At 41.0% G+C, this 27,223-nt stretch overlaps 1 protein-coding gene across 1 annotated transcript in view; it reads right to left on the bottom strand.

Moving 5' to 3' along the window:
• The window catches only part of gfra1a (gdnf family receptor alpha 1a), a 123,626-nt gene that overhangs the window by 4,677 nt on the left and 91,726 nt on the right, over nt 1-27,223 (bottom strand). Inside the window, exons 6-9 of the mRNA XM_078273654.1 lie at nt 23,794-23,903; nt 21,754-21,888; nt 10,737-10,918; nt 1,536-1,583 (exon numbers count right to left, since the gene is read on the bottom strand). Coding sequence (XP_078129780.1) covers nt 1,536-1,583; nt 10,737-10,918; nt 21,754-21,888; nt 23,794-23,903 — 475 coding nt within the window. The remainder of the gene's footprint in view (nt 1-1,535; nt 1,584-10,736; nt 10,919-21,753; nt 21,889-23,793; nt 23,904-27,223) is intronic.

Genomic DNA, 27,223 nt, shown 5'->3' with positions numbered 1-27,223 from the left:
GGGAAGGATTGCCGTGGCAATCACAGTCAGAGGGAGGTCAGAGACTTCCAACAACGAGGGCGGATCACAGCTGGTGATTATTTGATAGCTCGGGCAATTGCCTTGTGGTCTTAAATAAAATAGTTTTGTCGGATACAATGGTGAATTGTTCTGAGAGTTCATCTCCCAACACAAGTTGTTTTTACAGGCTGTGACATGGCTCACTTTATACATTAGCTGTGTTGGAAACCGCTCCCCATCACAGAAATCGTGCACTATATAGTGTGTTCGCCATTTTGTAGTGGCCAGTTCTTCGCGGGTTAAGGCCTCCTGCACACTGCCTGCGTGGCGTGAGCACGGCGTTTCTGTTGCGTGGCATTTTCTATGACTTTGCACACCAGAAATGCGTCTGACGTGGCGCTGCTGCTGCTGCTGTTGGATCATCCTTGTTCGACATATGGGGAGAGAGTTATTTACTGCACTTAAGCAGTAGTATACTTCATGTTAAACATAAATATATACTGATTTGATTACAGCAAAGACAACGTCAATATTTCCTTCTGTATTGACAGGTGCAATATTTGAAAATCGATTATTATTGTTAGAAATTACATTTATATCTGCATTTATGTCAAAACCTAGAGACTTTCAAACATCAAAATGTCATTTATTAATATGTATTAGTGTCAAAATGACATATAAACATCTTTTGGTATTCTATTTTGCCTGGAAACGCTTCCAACACACATGCGCGTCGCGTGAAAAATAGGCGTTGGTCCTAATTCTAGCATGCGCGTGTTTTCACCGCGGCTCGAGCCGCGCCTGAGACGTGCCTGAGACGTGCCTGAGACGTGCCTGAGACGTGCCTGAGACGTGCCTGAGACGTGCCTGAGACGTGCCTGAGACGTGCGTGTCAGGCAGGCAGTGTGTAAGCTCTAACCTGTTAACATGGGAGAAACAACAAACGGACACGCCACGCAGCTGACACGCTGCCAGTGTGCAGGGGCTCTAATTTCATTAACTTTATAGTCCACTATAAAATACCCACAATGCACAGCTAATTTGAGTGTACATAGGATGTACCCTGCATTTTACTCCAGTATACCACAATGCAACACGGCCGTGTTTTCCCGGAGGAGAAGAAGAAGCTGAAGCACCCGCGAAAACCGAAAAGGAAAAATGGAGTAGGCTTTGGTTTCTAAACAGTGAAAATATGCATAACATGCAACATGTATACAACGTTTTATTATTCTCCGGAGTGCTCGGTTTGTTTCAGGGACGTATTAGAAGTATTTTTGTGTTGTTTTGTTTACATGATGCTGGGCGCGCCCGTCTCCGTCACACAAATAGCCGGCGCATCTACTGACACAACGATGTTTTCAGTGTGTTCTTAAATCTGGTTTGGTCGTTCCTTATATAGTTCACTATTTCATAAACATTATATAGGGAATAGTGAGGGAGTGAACGAGGGAACGGTTTCGAACACAGCCATTGTCTGATGATTTAAGTATGAATTCACAAACTGAATTTTATCGAATAATTGAAAACAAACTTACCACACAGAAGACGCCATCGACAGATGAGTTTGACTTCAATTTCTGAGCCTGCAACAGCAAGATACAAAGAGTCACAATCCACGTTACAGCCCAAGATTTGGTTTTGATGTTGTTGTTTGTGAAAAAGATCCAAATGAAAAACAGATCATATGTTAATAAAGTTTCATAAGGTTAACTCATTTCCTAAAGTTGCATGTCACATTACAACACAAACAGCATTGTGGCGCTTTGACAACTGTCACAATGAGACTGAACTGAGAGTGCACAGAGGATCTGCGCTTATTCATTTGCTTTGATCAACAATCGATGGAGCAATCTGCAATCTCATCAGACTGCAAATATTCGGTCAATAGGTTTTACACTGGTGCCAACAACGCACCGACATCAGCGTTCAAACACCGTGACTAAACTCCAAATGAGCATCACATATAATCTGAGTGTTTATGAAAGCTCAGTGCTGAACTGATCATAAAAAAAACAGATTGCAAACTAAAGCTGAATCGGAAAAAAAAACTACAATAACCTCGGATAGTTTACCCTGAGAGCCTGTTAAACTTTTAAAGCCACTGATATTTTCAGTCAGAGGAGAAGAGGAAGGCTGAGCACAGAGGGCCAGTCAAACCCAGACTTGGATTTCATCTCAGATTTATCATTCAATGGCTGTAGCACGCTCAAACACACTGTCTTTGATTGTGGCACTATGTTTGTGGGGACCCGTCATTGACATAATGCATTCCCTAGCCCCTTACCCTAATCATCACAACTAAATACCTAACCTTACCCCTAACCCTAACCTTAACCATCACAACTAAATACCTAACCTTAACCCTTACCCTAACCTTAACCATAACCTAATTCTATCCCTAATCCTACAACCAAGTCTTTACCGTCAAACAGCCCTTTAAACTTGTGGGGTCCAGCATTTTGGCCCCACAAAGCTATCCGGACCCCACAAGTATACTGGACTCCTGGTTTTTGGACCCCACAAATATAGTTAAACAACCCACACAGACATATATACACACACACACACACACACACACACACACAGTGACGATAGCTACGACGAATGCTTTGATTGCTTAACTGCGTTTTTAATGTAATACTGCAAATGAATAGTGAAAGTTAATTGTGTGTAATTTTTGTCAGTGTCTTCCAAATTGAGTCATATCAGTTCTTCCGAAATTGGCCAGCTCTACTTCAGGACTGCATAGGTTTAGTCATCTAAAACTACTTCAAAAAATTAGGAAAAGATCCTTGTAGCACTCAATAATGTAATGATTTTCTGAAAATGTAATAAAGGTTGCACTTAACCGGATCGCAAATGTAATGAAACCCAATACTGTAATAAAATATCCTGACCGAAATTGTAGTACTTTAAAAAAAAAATAAGAATCACTATTGACTCAGATGAAAAACATGTCATGGGGATTGAATCGACCATTTTGCCATCAGGTCATGAACAGAAAATGAACAGAAAATTTGTTCAGTGATGACGCGTCACATCGGTAACCTTTATTCTCCCCTCCGTGTCTGTACTCTTCAGGTACATTTGGGCAAAGAGTGATTACCACTTGTGTTGATTGCAAGCCCACGACGAGTTGATGAGCTGATTTGCAGCGCAGGCCTTGTAATCAGCATCTGAACATCTTGTCATTTTTGTTCTGTATTTGGTAAATAAGGCATCTGATTATGACTTTGAAACTTAGTGCAGGAGTTTTTGGCTGGATAAAAGATTTTCTCCTTTGCTTCTAATGACCTGCATACTGAATCTTTGCACTCAGGATGGATGCTCTAGGTGAATGTAACTCCAGTTTTGGCTTCTGGTTATTTATGTGTGTGTATGTGTGTGCTCCGGCTGTAGGTGTGTGACAGAATAAGAAATGGCTGCAGTATACAGTATCGTGGATTCTGACCCAAAAATAGGGATGTACAGCAGAATGTAGCGGGCATGGTAATACAGAAAGTGAGAAACTGTATTCTGTTATTACACCTTTGCTTCAGCACTAAACCAAAAAAAAAAAAAGAAAGCTCGGTGGGAATGGTGTCTATAAATCATGGTGTAATTGCAGTCCTCTGTATAAAGAAGCACACAAAAGAACAAGCCAAGAATTCCAAGTGTGGTAGCAAAAGAACATACGTGGTCTGAGGAGTATGATGACTAAACACACTCACGTCAGTTTATGTTTCACGATGAGGTCCCATCTGTGTTAGGAGTCATTGTTTAGATTCATTAAAAGTTTGAAACATCTCAGACAGCAACGCTGAGAGATCATAATGATAATAAACGTTTACAGCTCATTGCTGAAGTCTGAAATCCTGAGGGCACTTTGAGCGTTTCACAACAAAACATTTGGACATTTAAATGATATGCAAGTGAATCTTAGAATGTAGATTCAGTTTAGAAGTAGGACTCCATCTGCCACTGCTAATGTTTTTTATAATGTCTCCACTAGGATTCAAAACTAACAAATTCAACACTATTGACGCTGATTTTTAAAAGGCTTGTCCTACTGGAATAAGAGATTAAATTAATGGCACAATCTGTGATACAAATATAAACAAAAAGGGTCAAACAATTCCCCAAATCAACACCACTCAAAACACAAAATTAGACCTGTCTTCCACTTCTTTTAACATAAAGACAACCAAATCAACCAATGTTTCTGATGATGTTAAAGGTTTCTTTATATCCATCTCGATTCAAAACAACTGCAGCATTGTAACCACATTTTCTCTTACCTCCAGTACTGCCTGTCTATGGAGACACTTTCAGTTCAATTTTGCCGAGGTCTTTACACTATTCTGTGATTTCTGAGATAATGCATACAATATCTTAAAATCTGCCAAGTAAACCCAAACATAAACGTAAAACGTAGATATCAGTGTTTTTTGTGTGGAATCTGGGTGAACTGACCCTTTAAATTAGATCACACTTGTACTGTGAAAGCTTTCATTGTGGATTACATGCATATGAAAACCATGTATGTGTGTATGTATACTTTAATAGTATAAACAACTGCAATACTTATTTCCAACTCAAAAAGATTTGAACGTCAACAAATTCAAATACATATATATTCCTGCCTTGTGTCCACGTGTTGTGGATTTGCCTAATACCTGCCTGTTCTGAAAAGTCACATTAGCATGTGGTCGATTTCCATATTTGTGCAGGGCAAAAAAAGTCAACTATATTCATAAGAACAGGCGGATGGAGCCCTGGGGCTTTCAAACTGTGTGTCTCTCTGTGTATATGTATGCCTCTCCATTCTGGCATGTGTTTGTATTTGTTGTTTTATCTGTGGTTAGTTTGCTGTGGGCCCAACTAGCTCTGTTGTATGATTAAAAAAAAAGGGGAAAGCTGTCCTTGTAGAGTTTTGATTTCCTCTAAAAACTCAAGAGGAAGAAGAAGAAAGCTACTACTCACTTGCTCAAGACAATGCAGAGAAAAAACAAACAAAACTAAGAGTCTATATGTGATGCAGTGCTTTGAGCTAAATGCAAATGACGGCAAACTCGCAATGACAATTCTAAAATGCTGATGATAAGCAGCATGTAAAATGTTTACCACGTTCACCATCTTAGTTTAGCATGTTAGCATGCTGAAATGTGCTAATTAGCACACAACACAAAGTATAGCTGGGGCAAGTCTGGATCAACAGAAGTACATTTCCAGGATAAAACCTGCCACGCACCAGATGTCCGTCTTGGGAGCGTGCCTATGTTCCCACAGCCCCATGTTCCCACATTTCTAAGATTTTTTTTCCAAAAATTAGGTCCTATGTTCGCCTAACCCCTAACCCACCCTAACCCTAACCCTTGAAGGGAAATGTAGGAACACAAGACCTCATTTTGAAAATGTCCTAGAAATGTGGGAACATAGGGGTGTGTGAACATAGGACTGTGGGACCATTGGGATGTGGGAACATAGGGCTGTGGGACCATTGGGATGTGGGAACATAGGGCTGTGGGACCATTGGGATGGGAACATAGGGCTGTGGGACCATTGGGCTGTGGGAACATAGGACTGTGGGACCACTGGGATGTGGGAACATAGGACTGTGGGACCACTGGGATGTGGGAACATAGGGCTGTGGGACCATTGGGATGTGGGAACATAGGACTGTGGGACCATTGGGATGTGGGAACATAGGGCTGTGGGACCATTGGGATGTGGGAACATAGGACTGTGGGACCATTGGGATGTGGGAACATAGGGCTGTGGGAACTCTGTGTGTTGCCGTTCTCAAAATCCCTTCGCTATGGGAAACAAACACAAACTTCTAGTTTGTAGTCTAGTTTTGATGAAAATTTGGATAGAGCAAATGATGTTTAACCATGTATCCAGCTAATTTAAAAAGCTCACGTTACTGTATGGTGTGAACAGTTAACTTCATTTAATATGTATATTAATGTATGTATGTAATTATATATGTATGTAGCGTTTTTTTTTTTGCGGGGTGCCAATGTTCCAACAAAACAAGTTCCTTCCCGAGACTATTTTGCAGAGCCACCGTTGCTACGTTCAGAGTTTAGCGCCGCCCAAGATGATTGTGATTGGTTTTAAGAAATACAAACAAGCCAGAGCATTTTTTTCTCCTATCCCAGAATGTATCTGTGGTGTACTGTAGGCAGCCCTTACTACACAGCGCTGTAGCTACGTCTGACAGTGAGACTAAGCTGGGGCTGATAAACCAAAGAATTGGCCAACTGAAATTTTGACTCTGAACTGCTGGTGGCACTAAAGGAAAAGTCAAGGGATCACCAGTCATGAAGATTTATCCTCTGCACTCTTTTGATATCTGCACCAAATATGTATGGTAATCCTCCCAGTACTGGTCCTAATTTTTCACCAAAAGCCAAAAATGCCAACCTACTGATGGCATTACAGGAAAAGTCAGGGATCACCAAAGTAAGGAAGATTCATCCTCTGGGGCCATTTAATGTCTGTACAAGATCTCATGACAATCTGTCCAATAGTTGCTGAGATATTTCAGTCTGAATTTGTCGACCGACAGATCATCCACAGAGCTAAAAAGAGTAAGACGTACACTCTTTAGTCTGAAGCTTTAGGTCAAAAGCACTTTCCTTGTGCTGTCTGAACATTTCACGAAGGAGTCGAAACTTGAATTGAGAACATTAACAAAAGGGAATATAGTTTTAACCGAGAAGCTATTAACCGGTTACACCTTTTACTTATTTTCCCCTCCACTCTTTTATTTTTTTAAGCCGAGCTAAACGCACCGCTGTTACAATAAGTGTTGCTGGGCTGTCATTGGCTGGAAGTGGAGAGTCACTGGTTAATGGTTATTATTTTGAATGTGTGTGTTTGTGTGTGTCTGAAAAAGAGAGATCAATGAATAGAGTGGAGTGAATCTTCTCACTGGCCTATCCTTGGAGTGTGTCATTACAACAGCATAGCCTGCCTTGATGCCAACATATACACACACATGAAATCAAACACACTTACATGCATGCAGCCTCACTCCAATAGACTGAGAATTGTACAAAAGTGGCTGAACACAACTCCCTCATTAACTTGTACTTGACATGTTATCAGAGCAGTGCCAACAGCACACACGCACCAGTACACCACCAAAGCTCATTATCAGTGCAGACTTTGTATGTGTCAGCGAGCCAGTGCACTTGCATTTGTGTGTATTTGTGTGTAATTGCATCTGTCTACAGTCTCTGTCTGTGTGAACTGAACTTGCAGGACTGTATGTCTGCATCTATGTGTGAGAATGTTTGTAAAAAAATGTTGGTTTTACGGCTCGCAACTGTGTTGGTTCACACTCACTGCTCTTATTAAGGCCATCTCCAGCAATATCAGGAGCTGCGTTCAGTTTTAAAGCTCTGATAAACCCAGCACCAAACTGCAGCTAGACAAAGCGACTAGCTTGTGAACATAGTGGTGCTAAAGAGCCAGGTCTTACCCTTCGGAGACAGTTGAGACCAAAACAGAGCTAAAAGAAGAGTGACTTTAAATTTGTGAAAGCTAATGTCTGCTGAATATATAAATAAGCAATTGTTTTTGCGAGGTTAAAAACTAGATTTTCATAAGTGAATATAGATATTTTTATTTCCCAGTATGTTCATTTACGAAACACACAATGTGCTTTTTTATATGTTTGAATATTTGCAGAGTGGGGCTTTAAAGGTCCCATGGCATGACAATTTCACTTTATGTTTCACTTTATATTAATATGAGTTCCCCCAGCCTGCCTATGGTCCCCCAGTGGCTAGAAATGGCGATAGGTATAAACCGAGCCCTGGGTATCCTGCTCTGCCTTTGAGAAAATGAAAGCTCAGATGGATCTGGAATCTCCTCCTTATGACGTCATAAGGAGGAAGCTTTCTCTGCTTTGCCCGCCCAAAGAATTTGGCCCGCCTATTGCTCTGGACGGAGACCAATGAAGGATATTAGAAGCACTTTTCCAGTGAGCGCTGAGCGTTACTGTGCAGCCTCCAACTGAGAGAGACGACGTAGATGTGACATGAGCAACCTGTCTGAAAGTTGTAAATCTTCTGGTAGCTGTGCCAAGAGAAATCTCAATCACTACGAATCTTGCAGAGACGGAGAGCGTAGGTATATGTAAGGAGATAACATGGACACAGGCTAATTATTGCTAACTAAAACGCTAGTTAACATTAGTAATTAAACTTAAACAGCTAATGTGAGTTCAAACTGCCTGCGAGCTTCTCCTGTACTGTACGGTAATTCCTCTACTATGCGACAGTAAGTCGCGTGGTTATGACACAATCGTTAGCCTATTTTTATAAAAACGTTTGCTACGGACCCATAACGTGAGATACAAGGTAATGGAGCCTTTTATACATTGTCGTGTTTCTTTAGAAATAAACAATGGACAAAATAGAGAATTTAAACGCTTCAGATGTAAAGTTATTCGCTGTCAAAGTGGCGCCAAAATGAATGGGAGTCAATGGAATGCTAACGGCAGGTGATGGCTTGTTAGCATCAAAATGGCGCCATAGGAGCTACCGTTCCGAGGAGAAGCTTACCCCCTTGTTGAAAACAAGCGAAGCAAGGCAGTTGGTCAAGGCCATACCCCCACCCTCCACCTTGCCCCCCCCCTCCCTCCTCCTCAATAGCATTTAAAGCTACAGACACAGAAATGGCACATCCTAAGGAAAGCTCATTGTGGGACTGGCTCTAGTGGCTGTAATTCTGCACCAAGGCTGAATTTTGGGAAACAGACTTCAGATACAGTATTAGGGGACCACTAAGGTCTATATAAAAGAGACTTCAGATACAGTATTAGGGGATCACTGAGGTCTATATAAAAGAGACTTCAGATACAGTATTAGGGGACCACTAAGGTCTATATAAAAGAGACTTCAGATACAGTATTAGGGGATCACTGAGGTCTATATAAAAGAGACTTCAGATACAGTATTAGGGGACCACTAAGGTCTATATAAAAGAGACTTCAGATACAGTATTAGGGACCACTAAGGTCTATATAAAAGAGACTTCAGATACAGTATTAGGGGACCACTAAGGCCTATATAAAAGAGACTTCAGATACAGTATTAGGGGACCACTAAGGTCTATATAAAAGAGACTTCAGATACAGTATTAGGGGGACCACTAAGGTCTATATAAAAGAGACTTCAGATACAGTATTAGGGGACCACTAAGGCCTATATAAAAGAGACTTCAGATACAGTATTAGGGGACCACTAAGGCCTATATAAAAGCATCCAAAAAGCAGCATGTCATAGGACCTTTAAAGCCATAACAGAGATCATACAGAAAGAAAAACAATTCAGAAGCGCTGCATCATAATGCATGGTCACTACAACAATGTGGAGCATCATAAACAACAGCATACAGATAAAAAAGTGATGTTTAAAGTTTGACTATTGTTTGCAAAAAGAAATGATTAAGGTAGATTTCAGTTCGAAATTGCTGGAGGACTTTCAGTTAACGTGAGAATAACTTCAGTGATTTGATGATGCTTCATCGGGTTGCATTATTATTATATGTGAAATAGCTCTCTGAGTGCCTGCCATCGCTTTGCTGGTAATGACAGTATTATCCCCACATCCTCCCTGACCCACGAGGAGCCCATCACCGGTGTTCAGGATTGCTGCTTGTGATTCTTCTGTTTCATGAGAAAAAAGAGGATGTGGAGGGGGAATGAGTCATGGTAACTGACATTTTGATGCTATACAACAAGCAAAAGATCAGTTCAAAGTAGAATTTTATAAATGTACCCATACTTTCACTAATGGTTTGAAGCATTGACATACTGCTAGCCCTGCGAGACTACTGAGTAAAATCTGGAACTATGATGACAAAAACATGCAACCACGTTGTAACTATCTTGTAAATGTTACAAAAATTGTTGTCCACGTTGATGCTGGTATTCATGTTTTGTTTGTTGTTTTCAATATTTTTACAGGTTACCAGTTTTAGACACTGTATTAAAGCCACATTTGGTGATTTTGACCATCAGAGGGTAGACTCCAACTCAAGCTCCCCTGCTATACTACTGTCATATCACACTCTTCTGGCTAACATAGCAAACAGCTTCCTACTTGCATGCAGAGCAGACACAGAGTAAGATTTTTTTTTTATCCCATTGGAGTCGTAAGTCCGATATTCACTCGTCTTTTAGCTCTGGTTTGGTCTTCACCAACACCTGAGAAAAAAAATATCTGGCTCTTTAGCTGCTAAACGTTTCACTTTCTCCATCAGCCACTTGCTTGTCTCAGGTTGTTTGCTGTAAACTGCTGTCTATGCTTTTGTATGGTGTTATATGACTTACGTGTGTTCACCCTCACAGTTTCAACCTAAAATATTCGGTATTGTGACAAAACTAGATAAACAAAGGGAAGAAAGTGATCCAGAGGAAGAAGAGGCAGTGAGGTATGCAACAGAAACAGATAGTAGCAGCAAATGAACAGACACTGTAGACATATGGATAGTGAGACAGATAGAAAAGGATAGAAAGATCAGCGGGTCAGATAAAAGAGAATTGGTGACTCAGAAACTTCATCCATCTGTAAAAAAACATTTTGAAATGTCTTCATGTTATGGGATCAGATTTGTCCCAGACTGGCTAGAACCCTGGAGCCTCCGAACACAGTCACCCTCTGAATCCAAAACTAGCTTGTGTGTGTGTGTGTGTGTGTGTGTGTGTGTGTGTGTGTGTGTGTGTGTGTGTATCTAACCTGTAGGCTGCCACAGAAGTGGTAGATGCCAGGGTCCGTGTTGATGTTGTTGTCGATGGTGTTGGGGTTGCGTTCGCGATTTCTCTTGTAGGGGGTGGTGGTTGAGGTGGTGGTCTGGACAGGGGACATCGGCTGCCACACTCCCACATCTGTCCCATTGCCAAAGGCCTGGATGGCATTACCTACAGAGGGAAAATGGGAGACAGAACTAATTAGCTGTGGACAACAAATACTTTCTTTCGTGGGGAGGTGAGCGGTGGACGTTAAGTTTGAAAAAAGAGAAAGTCATTAGGAACTGAGATATTTAAAAAAAAAAAAGATACAGAACCAATCTGAGGTAACGTTGCGTCACAGTGAAATAAATTGTTTAATTTTTGAAGTAAACTTGTATGAATACATAATTAAAGTAAAGACAGTCTAAACTAAACTAATGCTTGGCAAACAATCATGTTACTTCAGGTGGACTATCCTGTGGTTCCCCCACAGATCTGTCAGATAAACTCATGTACCCCATCCTCAATTCCAGATCTATGTTCCAAATGTATAACACTATTCATTATATAAATGTGGGTATTGTTATTTAACTTGAACGGTCAATATTTATATTGCTGAATGTTTCAAACATGTATCCATTATTTTTAGCTAATTATGTGAACTGTTCAGTCAGGCCTACTTTTAGCTTTGTTTAGCCATTATATTTAGCTATATATTTCTACCATTTATTTATTTATTACTTTTAGCTAACTACCTGTTTAAACTTCTGTGCTCCCTTGCTAACTAGTTTTTAAGCACTCTTACATAACTGAAACATCTTCTTCTTCTTCTTTTAATTAAAATCATAATACATTTTTTTTTCCAAATTAGTTGAGCTGCTCCACAATTTTGCCAAGTACCTCCTGGCAACAGCAGAAGTACCCCCTGGTGTAAAAGTACCCCTGGCTGGGAATCCTTGATTCAAACCACATGTCAAACTCAAGGCCCGCGGACCGAACCCAGCCCCTCGCAGATTTTTATTCCCGCCCACATATCAGTTTATGTTCACAATACATTTTGGCCCGCCTAGTTGTGCGCCAAACCAAAAAGACAGGAAAACTGTTTTCAAACTGCAATTACGCGACACTCAGAGCAGAATTTGGCAGATTTACCAACTTTTAGACTCAGAGATTTCCCTAGAAGCAAAGAGTTTTCGTATTCAGGCTGCAGGCTTGATTTGCTAAATTGGCTATGATGGCTAAGGAACTTTTTTGCTGACTTTTTTAGGGTGCTATGTCGACAAAAGGCGTGAAAAAGTGTGAAAAAAAGCAACAAAAATGTAGGAAAGTCGGAAAAAGAAGCAAAAATGATGAAAAAACACTATAGAAATGTCAAAAAAAGCGACATGCAGTATTAGAATCAGAGATATTTTACTTTTTGGATCAAATAAAAGCATGTCAATAAACTACTATGTACATGTCTGGCCCTTGATGCCATTCTCTTTATTCCAGTGTGGCCCTGATTTAAACCAGCCAGGTGAGAGACTGACAAATCTTATCAGCATATCCTGACAAAGATCTCAACATACCGTAGGTGATGGATTAAAGGCTACAAACATCTCTTGATGAGTCTCCCTTTGAGGTTTGCTGAGCTGCTAAAGAATTAGTTTTATTAGCCACACCAGAAATACTGCGTTGTAATTCTGAGTAGGTCACTTTAGCACAGAGCTGGATCTTATCGTGAATCACACACTTGTTAGTCCCCATGTTAAAATAAAGCTTTATAGTGCACCGGCCTAGACCACAATTAAAGGCGAGTTAGAAGGTACTTAAGTTTTGTTATCACTTCCCTCCATTATAAATTCACCACACAGTCAAAAACCTGAGTGCTGATGTGGCTATTTACCATTAGAGTCCATTAGTGGCCCTATTAATAGCGTTCTGTGGCTTTGATGTAAAACATGCACACGCACACACACACACACACACAGAGAAAGACACACATCAGAAGAAAGCTGAGCTTTACAGAGCTGCTGTTTGAACGTAATGATATTCTTCCCTCCAACAGTGAATTATGAACCTGATAGTGTGGTAAAGGAAAGAAGAGCTGATCTTTAACCCCACTGAAATATTAAAACATACATGTGCAGAGACACATGGGTATATGTCTACATGATGTACAACATATATTCATATTAGATATTAGATCCGGTCATTGTTTTATATTGTATTCTTTGCTAAATGTAATGTTATATATATATATATATATATATATATATATATATCCATCCATCCATCCATCTTCATCCGCTTATCCGGGGTCGGGTCGCGGGGGTAGCAGCTCCAGCAGGGGACCCCAAACTTCCCTTTCCCGGGTCACATTAACCAGCTCCGACTGGGGGATCCCGAGGCGTTCCCAGGCCAGGTTAGAGATATAATCCCTCCACCTAGTCCTGGGTCTCCCCCGAGGCCTCCTCCCAGCTGGACGTGCCTGGAACACCTCCCTAAGGAGGCGCCCAGGGGGCATCCTTACCAGATGCCCGAACCACTTCAACTGGCTCCTTTCGACGCGAAGGAGCAGCGGCTCTACTCCGAGCTCCTCACGGATAACTGAGCTTCTCACCCTATCTCTAAGGGAGACGCCAGCTACCCTCCTGAGGAAACCCATTTCGGCCGCTTGTACCCTGGATCTTGTTCTTTCGGTCATGACCCAGCCTTCATGACCATAGGTGAGGGTAGGAACAAAAACTGACCGGTAGATTGAGAGCTTTGCCTTCTGGCTCAGCTCTCTTTTCGTCACAACAGTGCGATAAATTGAATGTAATACCGCACCTGCTGTGCAGATATATATAGATATATATATATATATATATATATATACACGTAAAATAAAAAAAAACAGCACTGGAAAAATAGCTGTATTGTCAAATGAACCTCAATAAAACTGTAGACACATTATAAAAATGATGGTATTCATGGACAACCTTTCAGAGGAGCTTTTGTAGTACAACAAAAAACTGTCGTGCCATTCCACACATAAGATGCAGGCGGTATTCAAAATAAGCTACAGTAATGCAACTAAAATTAACAATCAATACATAAAAGACTTACAAACAAGCTGTAATTTATCTGTCAAATCTGTCAAAATAAATCATAGTTTTCATACAGTGCCAGCTTTCATTAACGCAGTAACCCATCAGTCTTTTCTCTCTGTTCCACTCTCTCTGAACAAATACTCCAGACAGCTTAAACAACTCCTACTATTAAATTAAAAGCATTCACTCAAGTTCACAAGTGAAATTGGCATTCATTTATCATTTGATCACCTGCAGGAATAACTGCTCTGTCTCTGAATGGAGGGCATCAAGTCTTTCAAGTAACCATTCAATGTTGTTTTCGCATTATGTTGTGCTGAATTTCCGTAAACTACAGATACTGTTTGTGTATGTGTCCAGGACAAATTTCCTCCAAGACCATGAAATCTATCTTATCTCATTCTTTAATTCACAATTGATTATTGTTGTTGTTTTGGTATGAGTGGAGTTGTCTGAAGTCAGCCAGTGTGCTGACTCTAGTCCACACCTCCACATTGTGGCCTTATGTGTGCGTCCTAAAGTTTCACTGCAGGGCCAGAGGGAGCACCTGTCGCAGTACTGGCAACATTCATCCTCCAGAAGATGAAAATGTGAAGAATGAGTTACAGCTGGTATTTCTTCTCCAACAAGTCAGTAACCTTCCCTTGTATCCTTACGTATTTGTTTTCTGGGAAGAGTAAGGCAAGGCAAGGCAGCTTTATTTGTATGGCATATTCCAACAACAGGGCAATTAAAAGTGCTTTACATAAAAACGATTAAAATACAAGAATAAGGCCTCCTGCACACTGCCTGCGTGGCGTGAGCGTGGCGTTTCTGTTGCGTGGAGTTTTCTGTCTTTACACACCAGAAACGTGTCTGACGCGGCGCTGCAGTACACAAAATGAAATTCAAGTAGTAGTATACTTCATGTTAAACATAAATATATACTGATTTGATTACAGCAAAGACAAAGTCGGCAGTACTGACGGCAAAATAGGCTACAGAATATTTCGTTCTGTATTGACAGGTGCAATATTTGAAAATCGATAATTATTTATCATTATTTATATCTGCATTTATGTCAAAACCTAAAAACTTTCAAACATCAAAATGTCATTTAGTAAATGTATTTGTGTCAAAATGACATATAAACATCTTTTCGTATTCTATTTTGCCTGGAAACGCTTCCAAAACGCTTGCGTGTCGCGTGAAAAATAGACGTCGGTCCTATTTCTAGCATGCACGTGCTTTGAGCTGCGCCTGAGACGTGCGTGTCATGCAGGCAGGCAGTGTGCAAGCTCTAACCTGTTAACATGGGAGCCAAAATAAAAATGGAAATGCCACGCAGTTGACACGCTCACGCCACGCAGGCAGTGTGCAGGAGGCCTAACCCTCGGTGTCCGATTGCAGTTCTGACAGATCAGAATACTGTGGATTTCTTGGTAAAGTAAATAAGGTTACAATGGACTGGATTTTAGGCAACTACGTTTTTTTGTCGTTAAAGACAAGACATCTGGATACTTATGTGCATACATATAGTTGTTATAATGGACTTGTGTTTGGACAGACTTTGGTCACATAGTCTCCCCATCGTCTCCGCTTTCTTTCCCTTCCCCCTTGTGGATGTGGCTTCCGCTAAAAATCAGCCTGACCTCGAAAGAACCTTTTGAGTAAGTTCCACTTTGCACATTTAATAAACGTGACTATTAATCTTGAACTAAGTAGATCCTGGAAACTCCCTGGCTTCATCTGCTGTGATGGATTTACCTCTGGTGAGACCAGACATCCCAAAAGATGGAAGGAAAGACTTTCTCTCTGTCTCTCGCAAACAGACAAACAATTAAAGGTGCAGCCTTATAAAACTAACTTTCTGTCATATTTGCTGAAACTGACCCTATGTTCAGGTCATTTAAAAACTGTCTTACTGCGTGTCAATCACTGCTCATGCACACGCATCCATTCTCCCTTGTGGGGAGAGGAACTTAGGAGACCGTTTTTTTTCTTTAGCAGAAAGGGGGGAGGGACTGAGAAGTTGTCTATGCTAAGTCCTGGATCTTCACAATCCTACCTACAGCACCTTTAATAGAGTAAACTTTGTGATGATGACTGAACAAAAAAAGAAATGAATTTGTTGGTATATATATTGTATTAGGTAGTTCAATTTAGAGCTGCAAAGATTAATCGATTAGTTGTCAACTATTACACTAAATTAATTATTTTGATAATCGATTAATCGGTTTAAGTTTTGACATTTTTTGATGAAAAAAGTAAAAATTCTCTGATGTCATCTTGTTAAATGTGAATATTTTCTAGCTTCTTAACTCCTTAACTAATTTCCTTGCTCCCCCCCTTCTCCTCACCTAAGGCCTAATTATACTCACTTCACAGTGACCGTGTGTGAAACCCCGTTAGCATCTCAAGTTAAGCCTCATGATGTCAGACGTGTGTGTGTGTGTGTACTAGTAGAAAAAATATCTTTCTATTCAGTACCTGTACATTCATTGTTCTCTTGGTTATTCCCAATCAAACCTCCTTTGTTAAGGTGGTGGCGGCGGTGAAGGCTCACTGTGAGTTCAGTCAGCTATTACAGAAACACTTGGAGATTTAAAAACAATCCACAACTGCAAAACTAATTACGAACAAAATCCTCTCTAAAAACATGTATACTTCTGAACCAATTATATGGCATATGCATTTGCATTTTCACTTTGCATACCATACTTTTAGTATTAAAGCTGCGTTTTGATCACCAACTTTGACATTTGAGATAGCGAATTAGCTTGCAGTTACTTGGTCTCCTGGGAGCTGCTGCATCTACAGCCAGTCACATATTCCGGGAATGGATGACATCAGCACACTTCACCGGAAACCACATTTGGTGAGTATCACCTTGTAACAACAATTCACAACTATTATTGTCCTTATTAGTAACCCTAAAAGCAAGGCTTAACCCTTTAAAAAGCCCTTTATAACAAGTGATAAACAAATATCCTCACTTTCAACGTCTCAAAACTGGTCCTTAAAACGCACACGCACAGGTTTGTGGCACTATCTTTGTGGGGACCCGTCATTGACATAATGCATTCCCTAGCCCCTTACCCTAACCTTAACCATCACAACTAAATGCCTAACCTTAACCCTTACCTTCACTCTAACCATAACCTAATTCTAACCCTAATCCTAAAACCAAGTCTTAACCCTCAAACAGCCCTTTAAACTTGTGGGGTCCAGCATTTTGGCCCCACAAAGCTGTCGGGACCCCACAAGTATACTGTATTCCCAGTTTTTGAACCCCACAAATGTAGTTAAACAAGAACACACACACACACACACACACACACACACACACACACACACACACACACTAAACCAAACATTCATGTAACCTTCACGAATGCATATAGCACATTGCAGTCGAACAAACATGATATCATCTTCCCACTGCAGCACAAATGTTTAGGAAGTATGAGTTTGCACCTCGCAGATGTCTACATTACCACTTTATCTCACTTTACATGTACAAGGTTCGCTGTAATACTAGAATTGTGACCACGTTGGATGGTGTGACCTTTGCATATGCAGTACATATTTCAGAAATAGAAAGACATCACGTCAGAAATGTTCTGAATAGATTAAAGTTCCACTGTTTCTCTTGAGCATAATAATGTGGGGGTTCCAAACCTGGGGGCGGAGACCCCTCCAGGGGATCACAACATAGCTCAGAGAAGTTCTAGAAAACAATTGCAGGTAAGGAAAACAGATTATTTTTGTTTTTCGTATTTCTTTAACCATTTTTCTTTTGAATTACTGGATATTTTAACTGGACATTCTACCTCTTAAGGCCTCTAAAAACTAATTTTGCTTGACTTTCTCAAAACCAATAGAAATATGACATAAGCTTTGATAATTTTGTTGTTAATTAGTTTGCAAGTTGACATTGCTTCATTCCTAGGGATCAAGAGCGGAAAAGGGTGGGATTTATTGTGTTAGAGGATGCTTATACATTCAGATATGTTTCTGTCATAGTATCACATGAGCCAGGCATTCATCCCAGGCAATCCTCCTCCGTCTCTGAACAATACAACTTCTAAAGTGCAGTATAAGTATAACAGAAAGTCCTCTCTCTCAGTCCGTTCATATTCTCGCTTTCTGTCTCTTCTCTTTGTATCCCTCTTGTAGTTTCTCTCTAGTCATGACCCTGTAACGGGCGTGTGTCAGGATCTTCAGAGTTGTCAGTTCCAGTTACTGCTGATCAAGCTTAATGAGAGCGGAAAGAGGGAGGGCATGAAATAAGGAGATGGAGACGGAGAGATGGGATGAGCCGAAAGAAGTCAGGTGAAGCACGAACAGAACAAGTGAAAGGAAACGGTTGCAATGGTAAAACAAGTAGGCAGTAAAGGAAGAGTGAGAGAAAATACAGAACTAAGACACACAAATTCGGAGGAAGTGTGTTCCTCCACTTTGCCTTTTGCCTGGCTCCCTACAGTGAATACAAGTAAATAATAGATATACTGTATATTGAGAGAGAAATCTCACATAGACACACTTATATAATCATGTGAACATTCAGAAGCAAAGACATGTACGGTACACATCTCACACCCTTACTGAGAAATACACAAAGATGCACGCGCACACACACACACACACACACACACACACACACACACACACACACACACACACACACACAAACACACACACAAACTGTAGCAGCCCCTATTATCTGCAGCAGACCAACCTCGTTAACCTTTTGAGCTGCTGTAGCAAAGGAATTTCCCCAGTGTGGGATTAATAAAGTCTATCTTATCTTATCTTAACCCAGACTGGTAAAAAGACAACAGAGCAGAGAAAACAAGAAGGGGGGGGGGGAGTAATAATAGAAGAGGAAACTCAAACCAGCAGCAAGTTATGTGAATATGGTTCATAATTTTATTTTTATTTTTTTGGGGGGGCCTTTTCCCTTTATTTGAGGTGATAGTGGATAGACAGAAAAGGTGGGAGAGAGGTGGGGGATGACACGCAGCAAGGGGGCCGCAGGTCGGATTCTAACCCGGGCCGCTGCAAAGGACTCAGCCTACATGGGGCGCACGCTCTTACTGGGTGAGCTAGAGGTCGCCCCTGGCTCATTATTTTAAATGCACAGTATTATCTAGAGCATACTTGGGATTGATTGGTACAGGTGTCTTGTGGCTGATTGCTTCATCAATTGAATACCAAATTGATTCATTAACGAGGAAACTGCGTACCTTGAACAGAGAGTGGTCAATGTCTTCTTCTCTGTACGAATATATGATGTGATGCTTTCACCACAAGACACACTTACAACTGGCTAACATGACATGTCCTCAGACAAAACATCATCTAGTGTGCTTCCATTCTGAGGATACAGTTTGTATTTCAGCCTTGAGTTATCATTAACATGTGTGAATAAGTGGTGTCTCTACCTATTAGTCTATCTTTTAAGCAACTACAGCACATTTAAGATTCTGTTATATTTCAAAAAGGATTGGGGTTCAATCATTTTATAAAACCTGAATCCACTGTTAAGTCCCCCAATAAAATCCAAATCCCTTCCAATCCCTTCCTGAATTCAACGTTCAACATTTTATAAGTCACCAAAATTAAAGATAGCTTGGGACAGAGAGAGTAAAAAGAAGAAATAAAGACTCATGCCAGGATCAGACTACACAATTTTTTTGTCTTTCACAATAGTCACTATGTCAGACTAGACTAGTCTTGTTTTGCCAGACCCTCCTCCAAAGCGCGGTGGAGGAGGGTCTGGCTAGTCCACATAGCATTCGGGGATTGGAGGAAAACGTGCTGTGGTTTTTGGCATTTCTTTATACCAATAACAATCGTCTTGGGGGGTGCTAAGCACCGAGAAAAGCCGCGGTGCCGCTGCAAAATAGTCTCGGGAAGGAACTTGTTTTGGTGGAACGGTTGTGCAACAGAAAACTCAGATTGGACACATAGTCTAGCTAGCTGTCTGGATTTACCCTGCAGGGATAGTCCTCATAAATCGACCAGAGTTTAAAATGCCAACACAAAGGAAGCCCAACGCAATGGATATCCAGCCTAAATGAGTGAAATCCTGCAGATTTTCCGGCGGCAACGGAGCAATCCCATAAGTGGAACATCAAGGATATAGACTAGACTAGACAGAGCATGACTGAACGTTTTCGATCTGAAATACATACAGATTAAGCAACTGTACAAACACATTTCAGTGAACTATTTTCGTAAAATAAGAGATCGTTTCCCAAACGTGGCGCCATTATGGTCTGTTTTGAAATCCGTGAGTAGACAGCCCCACATGTAGCGCTCGTCCAATCAGGTGTAGCCACTGCAGGTGTAGAAGGGTGTAGTTTTCTTTGCACGTCAGTGGTCAAAGTGAAGAGAAACTGATAACTGCTAGTGGCTAGCCCACTAGCGTGTGATGCTGGCAAGCGGGGCGATCCCTGCCGTGAAAAAAAGCCTGTATGGTCACCGTGTGTGTCTTTCCTCGGTCTCGTTTCTCCACGGGACAGCAGCAGTAGCGTCTCTCCATCTTTTCGGCATGTTTACATATGTGCGCCAGAGAGCACGCTATCTTCCTATTGGTCAACGTCAAGGAACACGTCGTGGAACATGTCGCGCTAGGCGGAAAAAGACTGACATGCTAGACTTTCTGCGTCGTGGTCGTGAAGCGTCCCAGACGGTAGATCGCTGATCTTTGATTATGTCACACTACAAGAGGTAAAGGCGCACATTCGTCGGTCCCGACCCTCATAATCGGGCACAACTTTGAACATTTGTCTGCGATGTGTCTGTCGGGGTCAAAATCGGGCTGAATTTGTATTGTCTGATCCTGGCATAAGAGATCTATTTGTCTCAGTGCTTAACAAATCCAGCTGACACCGGCCTGACACCGGCCATTGAGACCCATCCATAGCTACCACACTTTGTATTTGAGACAATAGGCACACTTCCACATGACCTTCCAGATTCAATCATAGCCAATAAACTATCTAATTCACAATTTGTTCATCCCTTTCCATCCCTCTTTTTAATATGTTAATCCATGTTAGGATCATTTTTGTTTCATGAGCTTATCCTTAGGATGAACACAGATCTTATCATTTCAAAAGGATTAACTTTTTTAATTGTCCAAAGGTTTCATACTGAATCAGTTGCCATCCAATCGAGTGGTCTTCTAGATTTCAGCAACCGTCCTTTAACCAAGCGTAGGTGATTAAAAACTCTTATCCAGCTCTGGTGTCATTGAGCGAGATACTGTACTCTTTACGTGACCCTGTGTACTGACCTCCGTACAGGAATCAATGAAGAGTCACATTACACTTAAACTGTGCTATTGAGGATAGCAGCTAGCTGACTGCCACTGAGTGTAAAATCAAAGCAAAGGGAGCAGAATTAGCTCTGATTACAGACAAACACACAATGAATCTGGCTCTTATCTCCACAGCGCAGTCAGAATGTCCTGCATCTTATGAATATTGGCTGGAAATGTGTGTGTGTGTGTGTGTGTGTATGGGATAGAGACAGACAGTGTGTGTGCGTTTGTGGGGGGTTGTTAATTAAAGGGGTTGTATAAAAGCGCTGGATCAAAAAGCTGCTTTCCGTCAAAGATCTGGAGCAGGAGTTCCGCTACAGCTTCTAGGCACGCATAGATTCAGACACCGTGGTGCAGTGTGGCTGGTTTCTCTATAATGCAGAGGAGTAACAATGCAAGCATGGCTATGGGTTATATTTGGGTAGAATGAGAGAGCGAGAGAAGGAGAGACAGAAAGTAAAGAGAGGATAACAAATGAGCAAAAACAGGAAAAAAAGACCAGCAGAGCAGAGTGGATGAAAACAGAAAGTGAGAGAACATAATTCTGAAGAACAGATCAGACTAAAGTTCAACAGGAAAGAGTAGAGGGGAATAGCGAACAGCTGGTCAGACAGCAGCTGGGCAGAGGGATAACTTACGGAGGCAGGTGTTCTCGGTGAAAAACTCGGTGAACTTGTCACACTCGTCCTTGTTGTTGCCACTGTTGCTGCAGTCGCAGTAGGGAGAGACGCTGATTCTGGGCGAGCGCAGGTAGTTGGGAGTCACCACGGTACCTGCAGCAGGTGGATGGAACGATAATGTTTCATTCATGCGTTCATCGGTCTTTGTTTGAGTAAGAAATCTAATCCCTAAACAGGGATTCTCTGTGAATTATTGTCAAGAACCCCAATATGCTGCTGTCAAGAAAAAAAAAAATATGTAAACCCTCTTAAGAGTCAGTTATCATCCTCCCTCTGTGTTAAATGATGAATGCCATAATAACAAAGTTAAATCATTGCTACATTTATTTCTCTTTCCCTCCTCCCCATGTATAGGAGTAACGCAGTGTGGTGGAGTTTCCTGCTGGAAGCAGAATGCAGAGAAGCCAGAATGAAGAATACGCTTTCTCCCTGCGAGGGAAAGTAAATAGCTTCAGTCAGTGATTTCTCACTCCCCCAATGGATTGTTCCCTGGCGCTGGCTGCGCTCCAAAACAGGCCTTATTGTTTTGCAGTAGGTAGAATGAATTGGCGCTGTGTGGACAGAGTGTGTGTGTGTGTGGTCTGGTCTAGTGACTGGCGAGGACCGATTCTTGACGGCTCTCTGTTGTGGTGACAGGGTTCCTACACAGTTTCCATTTCAAAATTCCATACTTTTCCAGACTCAAATTCCCACTCTTCTCTGTAGATCTTTCAGACCATATTTGACATCTGAGTACAAATAGATAGATGTGTATTATGTAAATTGCATTGGCGGGTTTATTACTTGTTGTGGTCGGTACTGATCTCTCATCGGGTTGGGCCAAACATTACATGACTCTGGGTGCAGAGGATGCTGTTACAAGACTAAACTGCTTTTGCCCTTGCATATGGCTTCAAACTGAAGCCTCCCCCATGTTGAACGATTCTCCACATAGTTTACATCTAGCTTACTTTTCCCATTTGGAATCCTTAGCTAACCAGACTTTATATTTGGGATTGTCAAGCCAGCCTTTGGAAAACTTGCGTTTACCCATTGTGGCCATTCAGCCCACACTCCTGGGCAGAAAGTTAGACAATGTTCCACTGTCAAACATCTTGCACTTGGGGCACAGCTGTTTGGCAAACAGGCGAAGTGGCAGCTTTGCGTAGATGTGTGATATTTAGTCGCACGCCATACTTGTTTTTCAACGACATCAAGCTTGCTCTGGCCCGCCATTTAAACCTTCTTGTATGCTCAATTTATTTTTTAGATATTCCGATTTTTCTTTTTGAAAACAGAATAGGGGAAATAGTCTGGAAACACAAATATTTTTCCATACTTTTTTTTTCTTTTTCCCAAACTTATCCAGACCGGGAAATTACTGAAATCAAATTTCATACTTTTCCACATGGCGTAGGACATAACGGGTTGTGGCCGGTCCACATAGTGATTGAGACTGGGGTTGCAACAGGAGTTAGATTAAAAGGAACTTGGGTCTAAATTTCATAGTTTAGTCCATCGTTTTTAATCGGTTATAACATTGTATTCACTACGATAATTTCTGACATCTGGAAACAAGGTGATATGGCTAAAAAAAAGCCTAATAGTTTGTCTCGAGTAGTTAGACGATCAGACAGGTTGGAAACAAACCATCATCAATGGAGTTTTTTTGTTTGTTTTTTTAATGGCTATGCCAATTTATCTTTGCTAATAAGATGTTGGATTCATGTTAATATTTTCAGACATATTTAAATTTTTGGGTTAAAAAACGTTCAAAAAAAGTATAAACAATAATCTGGCGGCCCCCTTGCAAAGACTCTGAGGACCCCCTGTTGAAGATCACTGACATAAGCAGTAGGGAAAAAAAAACAACGAAAATAAGATTCAAGTTTAAAAAAAAAACAAAAAAAAAACAGAATTACCTTTTAAAGATGTCACTAAAGAAAATGAACAACGATCCACAGAGACCTGGAGTAAATGCAGAGACGAGGCTGACCAATAACAGTGACGTGTACTCACCAATCAGACCCGAATACGAGAGGAGGCAGTCTGCGTAGTTCTCCTTCAGACAGCCCGACAGCGAGCGAGGCTCCGGCTGGCAGTTGACAAAGAAGTCAGCCAGTCGTGACCTGCAACACACACAGATCCAAACATATTTCAGAGCCAAACATGATTATGGCTCCAATAGATTTTATAGGAGAAATTCAGATGGCCAGTGTGATTGGAAGGTGCAGCAAAATGCCCGGTCCAAATGAGCGTACGCTGAAAGTCATTCCTCTGGGTGCAATTAGCCTTCTTAATGTCTGCCTTCAGTGGAGCGAGATGACCCTCTTACGTATGCTGTGGCTGCTTTATATCCTGGAATGAATGAGGCTAAGGGCAATTCTCCACCAAGTCTGTTCTGTTTCATTTACTGCATTCACAAATGTTTGTTTACACTTTTGCCAAAGGTGCAGTGGCACATGAAATTGAAATGGAGTTTGGATTCCCAAGGAATTCAACATTTGAAGTGAGATTGAGTGTGATGTACTTGTACAAAACCTTCTAATGTCACTTTTGGACTGTAACATCTTTAAGGAAAAGTTCTATTATTCCTTTTAGCAATGTTAACGTTGTACCAAGAATATTAATTGTTGAGATATTTTCCACACAGGAATGGATCATAAAAGATCAGATGATCACAGGTTACAGTTAAGTCCTTATTATTAAAACCATGTATTTGTTTATTCATATTCATTACACAGTAAATATGTTTGTGTGTACAGCAACAGTAAGAACAGAGGGCCAAAAGTGAACCAAGGAGTCAGTCTGCAAAAATGTTCACATTTGCTTTTGATTTCTCATCAAAATAAGTCAAATGTGTGGCAACACTTCACTTGAAGGTATCGACATAATCGTGACATGACACTGTCATAACTATGCCATGACACTGTCATGAACGTGTCATAAACGTTATAAACAAGTCATAAACGTTCATGACTTGTTTATAACGTTTATGTCACAACTATGTCGATACCTTCAAGTAAAGTGTTACCAAATGTGTTAATTTAAATAACCTTTGAAATGTAATATTACATATTTACAACATGTAGGATTAACTGACAGATTGTGATCCTCCATTGTTGGTTGCTTCATCCCCAGATCTCAGCACCAAAGTCGGTAAGTGACCAATAACAATGAGGAGGCCTAAACCACAACAATGAGCCCATAGAATTACAATGAAAGTAAAATAATATAAATAAAATAATAAAAACCAAAAAAATTATAATATTCCTTACAGAAAGTATCAAAAGTAATTTATTCACACATATTTAGTGACATTAAATAATACAAATATTAACAAAAATTATCTTTTAATCAGGCAAACCAAGTACCACTCAAAGTCGTCTCGCATCCGTCCACACAGCATTCCGGGATGGGAGAAAAACGTGCTCTGGTTTATTGGCATTTCTTTAAACCAATCACAATCATCTTGGGCGGTGCTAAGCGCACAACGGAGCAATGGTGCCTCTGTAAAATAGTCTCGGGAAGGAACTTGTTTTGGTGGAACATGTTTGTTCAAAAGTTGTTTTAGTCGTGCAACAGAAAACTCCGATTGGACAGATAGTCTAGCTAGCTGTCTGGATTTACCCTGCAGAGATCTGAGGAGCAGTTAACCATAGTCCTCATAACTCGACCTGAGTCGATTTCTTTGTGATTCCATCACAAAGAAAGCGGAAGGTAAAGGACATCCGGCAGAAAAGAGGGAATTTCCGGCGGCACCGAAGCAATCCCGGAGGTGGAAGGTCATGAATATAGACTACACTCAAAAGGTACCTGGGGTAAGTTTTCTCCAAACAAATATATATTAACATTCACTGCTTGTGGTTAAAACTCCTCAAACAGACTTGTGAAATCTTCAGAAACAATGTTTGTGAGGGAGAGCAGCTTTCTGTGTTTATCTGAACGAGACCGTTACAACCTGCTACCAGGATATGTGCATGCAAGCATGTACCAAAACAAACACACACTCACACACAGTGTGATCTATCTAATATCACCAATCTGGTGCAGAGCAGAACAGAGCGGTGCATAGTGAGAGTTGTCGGCAGCAGCAGCAGCCAGTATACTACAACTAACATATGGCGAGGGGGCTTGTGGAAATGCATGGCTTTAATCTATCTGTGCTAACTGACAAATGGACTGGGAGGAAGCTGTGCTGCAGTGAGACTTGTTGTTCAGCCCTGAGCTTATGTCTGACGGATAGACAGCGCCATGGAAAGAAAAGAAAAAAAGACAGAGATGTAAGGATGAATACAAAACTTGCAGTGAATTTACTGCTGCCATGCTGCTTGCTGTTAAGTAGAGACAGAGGGTGAGGAGACCTGAGGCCACACTCTGAATGGTGCTCATTTATGATGCCTAATGCTTCCATTTAATCCCAGAGAGCTACTGGCTGTAGGCTCCAGACACTGCATGAACACACACGCACACACTTCAATGAGGGTGATGTCAGATGTCCATCACTGAATTAATCTGAGCTCTTTTCTGTGTGTGTGTGTGTGTGTGTGTGTGTGTGTGTGTGTGTGTGTGTGTGAATCTGAGACTTGAGGCGTGAAGGCAGACATATTATTTCTGATGACAACAGTGTCTACACACTAAAAAAGTAGGGGTGTATGTCACACATTTTCTCACGATACGTTATTATATTGATTGAACGATACAATATTCATTTCACAAAGTCTGCCAGGATAAGATTTTGATTAAATTCAGGAGCGTGCGACCGATACGAGACGATCCATAAGCCCATTTAACACAATCTTTTTTTTTTTTTTTTTTTAAAAGCAACGGAAATATGACTTGACCATTTCATTTCTGAGCTCTTCCAGACATTTAAATTAAAAACAAACTCTTTCTAACAAAAAGAATACATATAAAGTGGGAATACAAAAAAAGAAGTTGCATCTTAAAGATGACATATGAATCCATATTTTCACTTAGTATCGATAATATTGGATATATCGTTGAGGATTGAATCAATATATCGATCCAGATCGATGTAGTTTCACCCCTAGTAAAAAGGAGTCTAAGGGACATGTTTGTCCCTGCGTTAACTTGTTAATTACAATGTGGGGACACAGTCACATTGAGGGGACTCAACTCACATCTGGGGATACAACGCCAATCCCCACAAGGTTAAAAAACTATGTTTTAGGGGCGTTTTAGGACTTTAGACTTGTAGGTTTATTTCTAAGGGTAGTGTTCAAGTAAGGTTAAGGTTAGAGTAAGTCTCCAGGGAATTAGTAGCCTAGAAATCTAGACGCACCCTAGTGGCAGCAAATGCAATTTTCAGCCAGGGTCGTCTAGCAACTCTCCGTTGGCTTGCGAGCTGGAAAAACCAAATTCTGGTCAGGCCAATCACATCGTGTATAGAGTCGGTGGGCGGGCTTAACATAAGCGTGAATTCCCT

The sequence above is a fragment of the Sander vitreus genome, chromosome 17, assembly GCF_031162955.1.
Source record: "Sander vitreus isolate 19-12246 chromosome 17, sanVit1, whole genome shotgun sequence".
Lineage (NCBI taxonomy): Eukaryota > Metazoa > Chordata > Actinopteri > Perciformes > Percidae > Sander > Sander vitreus.
This window is presented reverse-complemented; position numbering and strand designations above follow the sequence as displayed.